Source organism: Epinephelus lanceolatus, chromosome 24, assembly GCF_041903045.1.
Source record: "Epinephelus lanceolatus isolate andai-2023 chromosome 24, ASM4190304v1, whole genome shotgun sequence".
In the NCBI taxonomy this organism is placed as follows: Eukaryota; Metazoa; Chordata; class Actinopteri; order Perciformes; family Serranidae; genus Epinephelus; species Epinephelus lanceolatus.
The window spans coordinates 1,612,304-1,620,802 of NC_135757.1; the positions used below are offsets into that span (position 1 = coordinate 1,612,304).

At 41.5% G+C, this 8,499-nt stretch overlaps 1 protein-coding gene across 1 annotated transcript; it reads right to left on the bottom strand.

Moving 5' to 3' along the window:
• Positions 1–264: 264 nt before the first annotated feature.
• Positions 265–6,795, bottom strand: LOC144461963 (neoverrucotoxin subunit beta-like). Its single transcript, XM_078166012.1, has 3 exons — positions 6,705–6,795; positions 3,158–3,196; positions 265–1,128 (listed from the first exon to the last, which is right to left on the bottom strand). The coding sequence occupies exons 1-3, from the start codon at positions 6,793–6,795 to the stop codon at positions 578–580; spliced, it is 681 nt and encodes a 226-aa protein (XP_078022138.1). The 3' UTR covers positions 265–577.
• Between the last annotated feature and the right edge of the window lie 1,704 nt (positions 6,796–8,499).

Sequence of the window (8,499 nt, forward strand, 5' to 3'; positions counted from 1 at the left end):
CCATCCATAATGATCATTTCTATATAAGTAACTGCATATATTATGGAATGAAAATGTGTGTATATATGCTTTGTGTGTGTGTGTGTGTGTGTGTGTGTGTGTGTGTGTGTGTGTGTGTGAAGGAGCTACAGCACACATTTCATTGTGCTGTAAAACAACAAATAAATGAAGCTGGTCACCTTGTTTTATCAGACTCAGTAGAAAAAGTAGAGTCAGTCTGAAGTTTGTAAAGTTTGACATCAGTGAGACACAACAAACGATGAGTCAGCAGTATAAAGTCTTTATTCACACACAGTCAGGGACAATGTGTTCAGAAGTTCAGTGTCATAAACAATGATTGATTTGATCATCCATCATTTACATGTTGCCTTTACAGATATGTCGGGGCTGCAGACAGCAAACATGGACACAGAGAGAGACAGAGAGGGGTGGGACATAAAGCAAAGGTCCCCCACCAGAATCTAACCAGGGACACATGGTGGGACAGAACTAACATCAGCTGTGTGACATCCTGTACACACTCAACTGATGTGTTCAGCAGTGAGAAGGTTTCTCTAACAGGAGGAGACTCTCACTCCTACAGAGAACACAAACGCACTGATGACTCAAACAACCACAGCCCAAACCCAGGATAAAGAGGTTCAGTGAATGTGGTGTTGAAGGTGTGGAGGTGGATCAGTGTGTCAGAGGAGACTCTGAAGAAGGACAGAGTGCCAGCTGGACAGTCCACATACACTGCTACTCTACCAGAGGAGGAGGAGGAGGAGGAGGAGGAGGAGGAGGAGAGCTGTGTTCCTCTGTCATTGTGCCTGACATAGTAACCATCATCAGAGCAGAACAGACTCCAGGACTGATGATTCATTCCAAACACACAGTCATCACTGTCTCCTCTCCTGCTGATTCCTCTGTAACTCACTGATATATAAACCCCTCCTCTCCACTCGACCTCCCAGTAACAGCGACCAGTCAGACCAGTTCTACACAGCAGCTGAAGACACCACCAGTCAAATCTGTCTGGATGATCAGGATATGACTGAACCTCCTCCACACGTGTCACCTTCCTGTTGTTGTCAGACAGTTTGAGGCGTCTGTTTACTGTGTTTGTGTCGATGGTGAGTTCACAGGAATCTGATGGAGAGAAGAAGACACAATACAGCTGCAGTTATTCATCTATCATCTGTTCATTGATCACTTCCTCCAGGAGGTTGCCATCACAACACTGAACTCAAATTCATCCAATCACCACAACTTTACCACAAATGTGACTTTTTAAACACACACACACACACACACACACACAGACACACACACACAGAGACACACACTCACACAGACACACACACAAACACACAGACACAGACACACACTCATACAGACACACACAAACACACAGACACAGACACACACACACACACACACACACACACATACGCAGACACACACAGACACACACACACACACACACACACACACAAACACACAGACACAGACCCACACACAAACACACAGACACACACACACAGACACACACACACACAGACACACACACACACACACACACACACACACACAAACACACAGACACACACACACACACACACACACACACACACACACACAAACACACAGACACAGACCCACACACAAACACACAGACACACACACACAGACACACACACACACAGACACACACACACACACACACACACACACACACACACACAGGGCACTGAGGCACCAGGTGAGGAAAAACCACCTATGGGGAGCTCATCCACACTGAGAGGCGCCACAGCCGACGGCCACAGAGACCACCCCGACCCAGATAGACCGGGGTGGACTCCACACATGGTGCAGAGCCCCCCAGTCCTCCGGGCCTGAGGGATCTCCAGGACGACGTCCCCGCGGGCAGACCGGACACACCTCCCAGTGTGGAGGCCCCCCATGAGGAAACACTGGAGCTAACAACTAAAAGACTAGAAGACAATAGGGTAGGATAAAAACAGCTATGAGATAGAATAATGATAACATGCATAAGGATTTAAACCTACATCATTAAGAACATTAGACATTAATAAATAAATAAAATATAATAAAAGAAGAGTAGAAGAAATCAGTTAAAAGCCAAATTAAAAAGGTGAGTCTTGAGCCTCCTTTTAAAAACATCAACAGTCTCTGCAGTCCTGATGCTCTCTGGCAGGCTGTTCCATAAGTGAGGGCCATAATGGCTGAATGCAGCCTCCCCGTGGGTTTGAGTTCTAACTCTTGGAATGATTAAAAGGCCGGTGCCGGAGGACCTCAGGGTCCGCCAGGGTTGATATGATAAAAGCAGGTCAGATAAATAAGATGGCCCAAGACCGTTAAGACATTTAAAAACTAATAAAAGAACATTAAAATCCATCCTGAAACACACGGGGAGCCAATGCAGCCATTTTAAAACTGCTGTAATGTGCGCCCGCCCTCTGGTCCTCGTCAGCACTCGTGTGGCTGAGTTTTGGAGTAGCTGCAGGTTAGAGATGGTCTTTTTGGGAAGACCAGAGAGCAGGGCATTACAATAGTCTAAACAACAAGAGATAAAAGCATGCATCAGCACCTCCGTGTTAGCCTGAGAGAGAAACAGGCGGACTCTGGCTATATTCTTAAGATGATAAAAACCTGTCTTTGTTACATTTTTGATGTGTGCAATAAAACTAAGCTCAGAGTCAAAAATGACGCCCAGGTTCTTCACACATTGTGAAGGTTTAAAATCTTGTAGTTTTGCTAAAAGTTTCTCTCTCTTGCCTTCAGGACCAAAAACTAAGACCTGTGTTTTGTCCTGGTTGAGCTGCAGGAAATTCACTGCCATCCATGACTTGATATCTAAAATACAGTTAAAAAGGGCATCAATTGGCCCTGTGTCATCAGGAGACACGGCCATGTACAGCTGTGTGTCATCTGCTCAACTGTGTGTGGTTATTAAAGAAGTATTTCACTGCTGGAAAGATGGTCTTTTCATAAAACTGGGCTGTCTGCAGTAGAAACAGCTATAAATACAAGAGACCACCAGGGGGAGCTCAGTGACTACTTTCTCAAACCACGTGATGATCAAATAACGATCATATGACTAATCATCGACACCTGATTATGTATCTGCAGACAGATTAATGAAGAAAAAACAAACCTTTCCATGTAAGAAAGATGAGACACACCAGGAGACAGGCTGCAGAGAGACACATGAAAACACTACAGTTTAGTTTCTTAATGTTTAGAGTCATCACAGTTATAATCATCATTATTTAATGATTAATTTAGAAATATAAGTAGCTGTATATATTATAAGATATCATTATGATTATAATATTATTCAACTGTTCAGCACCCAATTATGTTCAGAAAATTGTAATTGTAATGGGGGATTTCTACTCTAACGGTGCTCATAAATTATGTTGAGACTTATGTTCATGAAGAAAGCATCTAACAGTAAAAAGGACAAGAAATGGTCTAAATAGACCTCAACAAAAACTTGAGATTAGTTATTCATTTTTCAATTGTATTTACAGTATAATACCCAATATCACAAATCACAATTTGCCTCAGAGGGCTTTACAGCATACGACATCCCTCTGTCCTTTGGACCCTCATATTGGATAAGGAAAAACTCCCCCCAAAAAACTTTAACGGGGAAAAAAAATGAATAGTCAACTCATATCAATGAATAAAATGATGCTTTAAAACATGTTTTATATTCATTTTGTATTATTTGTTATCACGACTCAAAATTTCCTTAATGTCTAAAGTATCTTCATTAAATCAGTGCATTCTAAACCTCCTCAGGTCGATATCTTGTGTACATTATAAATGGGATACATTACAATCTGACTTTGTCATTAGAATATCAAGTCAAAACAATATTTCCACTATTTGTTTTCCCAGTAACATTCAGATCCACCGTCTGCTAACAATTTAACCCAAATATGAAGAGCACAAATTTGTAAAATGCACAAGGAGTTAATTTTCCCAAAATTAAACCTCCCTGGGTCAGTTAGGACATCTTCTTCTGGTCCAAAAATATTATTAAAATTAAAAATAAACATTCTAAATCTGACGAGCTTACATTTATAGGCAAGCAAGCATTTCTAAAATGATATTTTCATCAGTACATATGGAATTTGGCTGTCCTAATTTCAGAATCAGCTCAATGGGGTTACCACAGGCACTAGCTCATAGGTTTATGAAGGCTATTAAATTTGCATATAAAAAAAGTCAAGAACAAGGAGCTAAGAGTTTAAAGAAAGTTAAATAGTGGAAGGGTGCACAATCAAAATATGCTCAGGGGTTGAAATGTCAGTCTGCATTCACTCAGTGACTTCACAGTGGCTCTAATTCAATTCAATTTCAACTGTTTCTTGTGGAACTAAGCTAACAACAGCTTGTGATAATGAGTCAGACATTTCAAATATGGTACATTACCTTCAGCTGGAGGTTCAGATGGAGAAAGAAGCTGCAACACAACACTCAAAGAGGAACTTTAAAAATTTAAACGGTCAGCTGTCAAAGAGGCTCGTGACTGTTAAACATGAGTCACATCATATGACAGCTTAAGTTCCTTTCCTTCCCCTTTCTGTCCAGTGAAAACCACGAATCTCGTGCTGATGCTGAATGTTTGTGATAAACTGAAGAATGAAGTCTTCCTTTATGTGTTGATAAATAAACTCTTTAAAAACCCTCTTGGATCAGCTGGAAAAGTCCTCGTCACAAACTTTTTACAGATGCGTGGTTCACACCGGACAAACACATGGTGATCTTATAGACCATGATGCATTGCTGTAGATTAAACTACCCAACAGGATATAAAGGAGTTCAAATGAGGTCAACCTTAAACATCTACAGCAGGAAAATGACACACACACATTAATGCAGCAGGAATATTCAGCCAAAAGCATCACATCCAATAGGAAAACACATTTTACTGTAACAATCATACTTTGACCATAGCTACTGTAACTACATTTACATACTTTGACTGTAACTACTGCAACTACATTTAGACACTTTGACTGTAACTACCGTAACTACATTTACATACTTTGACTGTAACTACTGTAACTACATTTACACAATTTGACTGTAACTACTGTAACTACATTTACATACTTTGACTGTAACTACTGTAACTACATTTACACAATTTGACTGTAACCACCGTAACTACATTTACATACTTTGACTGTAACTACTGTAACTACATTTAGATACTTTGACTACAACTACCGTAACTTTATTTAGATACTTTGACTGGAACTACTGGAACTAGAAACTGGAACCTGTTCAACAGGTGAGGATATGGGGCCAGGAAGAAAGTCTGGGGACATCTGGTGGCTGGATGTAAAATGGCAGGTCTGGGGAATTAAACTGACAAACATGGTCAGGGAGAATAAGCAGGACAGGGGTGGAGGGGAACAGAAGAGCAGACTGTGACATTGCTGTTGATCATCCCAGGTTTCATTTGGATTATCATCTTATTCCTGCTCGTCATCAGAGGAAGAAATCTCAGGAAGGAACTATGTACTATCATTAAATTCATTTAGAACTATTTATATATCAGTGACTGTGTATCATTTAATGTATATATGTGTATATGTTCCACTACCAATTTCATGGCCTCCTGATTATAGTGACAGTGACACTGTGATCTGTGAATGTTTTTCTCCCTTTTTTCTTCTTTTCTCATAATATTCAAGGCCTCGTTGTAAAAACAGCTCTATTATTAAGGTTCCACATTGTTGCAGATGGCTGCACTAGTTAGATATCATATGTTCAAACTGTTACAGTGTAATAGTTAAGTATGATCACTGAACATTGTTAAATGTTGTTATATTGTGTTAAGGGGATGGGTCCATGGGCAGGTAGGATTCAATTGCCTGCTCTGGCCACCAGGGGGCGAGTTTCTGATGCCCCAGTATCCAGATTTGTTCTAAATATATTTGTCAACACATCTGCCAAATTTGGTGCTTTTATCACAAACGATTTTTGGTTTGTCAGAGATGTTGACAAACCAGGATTCTCTTCAGAGCATTGGTGGTGATGGATAAAAGTTACTCAAACCAATCCGAGGTACACTAACATTTTGGCAAAGTGTTCAGAAAGCTTTTTTTTGCCATGATCAGAAAAATTTCAACATGGTTTTGCTCTTTCTGCTTTCTGAGGAGGAAAGGAGTGATGAGAGTCTCCTTAACCACGAAGGTATGAACAGGAATTCTGGCAATTTGAACTGGTCTCTTAAGGAGAAATCCTGTTACAGTTGCTCAAATGTTGGATCATTGCCTCCATGTCTTTTTGAGAGAAGTCATCATGACACCAAATGCTTACATTTCAGATTCAGAAACTACTGACATTTTGTTTCCCAGCTGTTGCTGCAGTGTGAAGCTGCTGAAGGACTGTGTCTGTGAGCTGCTCTCTTCCTGCTCTCTCTGCTCAGTTAGCATGAGCGTACACAGCAGCAGTAGCTAAAATCTGACAAAGAGCTATTAAATGGTCCCAGTAATCTCATACTGACACCAAAACAATTCGAGTCTGTCATTTAACTAATAGTTATTCCCTCATTCATTCCAAATTTGTTTCATGGTGTGATCAGTATACAGTACTTTACACGCAGCCCCCATGATAAATTCTTTAAGATTAGCCTACTTAAAATGTGAAACACTATTGGCTGTCGGTCAAAGTCGGACCATCGGTGAGCGTCTGTCGCCCTAGTTTTTGCGGTGTATCCTGCACCATCGGCACTTCGGTGGCGGGGGCGGTTTTAGGCCGATTGAGCATGTTGAATCAGTGGCGGAGCTTGTCGGTGAGAGAGATCACTCTAACTGGCTGTTCAGATTTTATTTCCTCGCCCCTGTAGCGAGTGAATCTGCCTGTAGTGAAACCGGGGCTAACTGGTGCTTCCTCTTCAGGCTCCATTTCACTCAGCTGCCCCACAGACCCGCTGCTTCTTCACACTTTAACCTGAATAGCCGCAGCATGACCAGAGGGAAGCACAGCCAGTTAGCCTCCGCTAGCCTCCCAGCTAGCCCCGGCTCTCCGTTTGGATCCAACCAGAGTGCCGAGCCCTGGTTTGTTATTCAGGTTAAAGTTGGAAAAAGCAGCGGGTTTATCGGGCAGCTGAGTGAAGTGAAGCCTGCGGAGGAAACGCTGGGACCGTCTGGATGTAATAGTCCGTGGAGGTGCTGCGGTGCTCAGCTGCACAGATAGGAAACCCCTCAGCTGACAGGATGTACCACTCTCTCACTCCGCTACTTTGTTTATCTAATGCATTCCTCGGACTTCCGGTTTCCCTTTTTTTTCCCTTATTTCCTCTCACACAGGCGCAGAACGTATGTGCTACTTGGCCATCGGATGTAGTCTTTGTAGTGTGTTCAAATGCAACTGACACAGGGCGACGTGAGGCAACGTAGATGACTTAACAGTTGGCTTTCGTCACCGCTAGTTCTTTGATGTCGGTTTGGTGTGTCAGCACCTTAAGGCATCATCATACAGAATAACATGGATGATCATATCAATGTGTATGTGGTCTGAAAATAATGGGGAAAAAAAGACTCTTCTCAAGAATCTTGCTGTCTGTGATTTTCTTGTTAAGGAACTAATTGTAAAGATGATGATGAAGTAATGAAAGACTACTCATTATGTGTCACTTTACTTTAGGACATAAAAAGATTAACTAATGGACAGGTTATTGAGTAATGATTCTGTACTGATGAAGTAACTAGTTCACTAATCATTAAGTCGTGATTAATCCCTCTATGAAATTTGATCAAGAGTTAATGAAGAACTGACCCTTTACTAATAGTTAGTTCCTCATTAGTTCCTCAGTAACTACTCCTCTGAAATTTGATCGGGGGTTACTGAGAACTGACCATTAACTAATAGTTCATCATTAGTTCCTCAGTAACTACTCTAATTTTGTGTACCTTAGTTCCTCAGTAACTACTCATTAGTTCCTCTTTAACTACTCTAACTTTGTGTACTTTATTGTAAAGTGTTACCGATTTACTCAGGAGGAGACACTGAGGGACGAGAGCCGGAATTAAAAGAAATAGAAGGCAGAGAGAGGGACAGCATGGAGAAGAACTTTCAGACCTGCTCTTCCTTCCATCATCATGGGAAATGTTCGCTCTTTAAACACAAGATGGAGGAACTGGAGTCCCTTGTCAGGAGCCAGAAAGTTTACTGGGAGAGCAGCCTTTTGTGTTTTTGTGAAACATGGCTGAAGGACTGTGTAGTGATCCTTTGCCTATCCAAAAAAAAGGCCACTACCACGGTTGCCGTTTGAGGTAATTTGTGATGCGTGCAATGCAGTCACAGACGATATTTCCAGTGTTCCAATGTTGATTTATTACTTACTGTCATTCAGTTCAGGTACAGCCATTTGTCACTCATAAACCAAAAATAAGCAAACAAAATAACTCGACTGTCGTTTCCACAGCGCCTGGTGCTTGCAGCATGGTCAAAAAACTTCGTCTCCACACA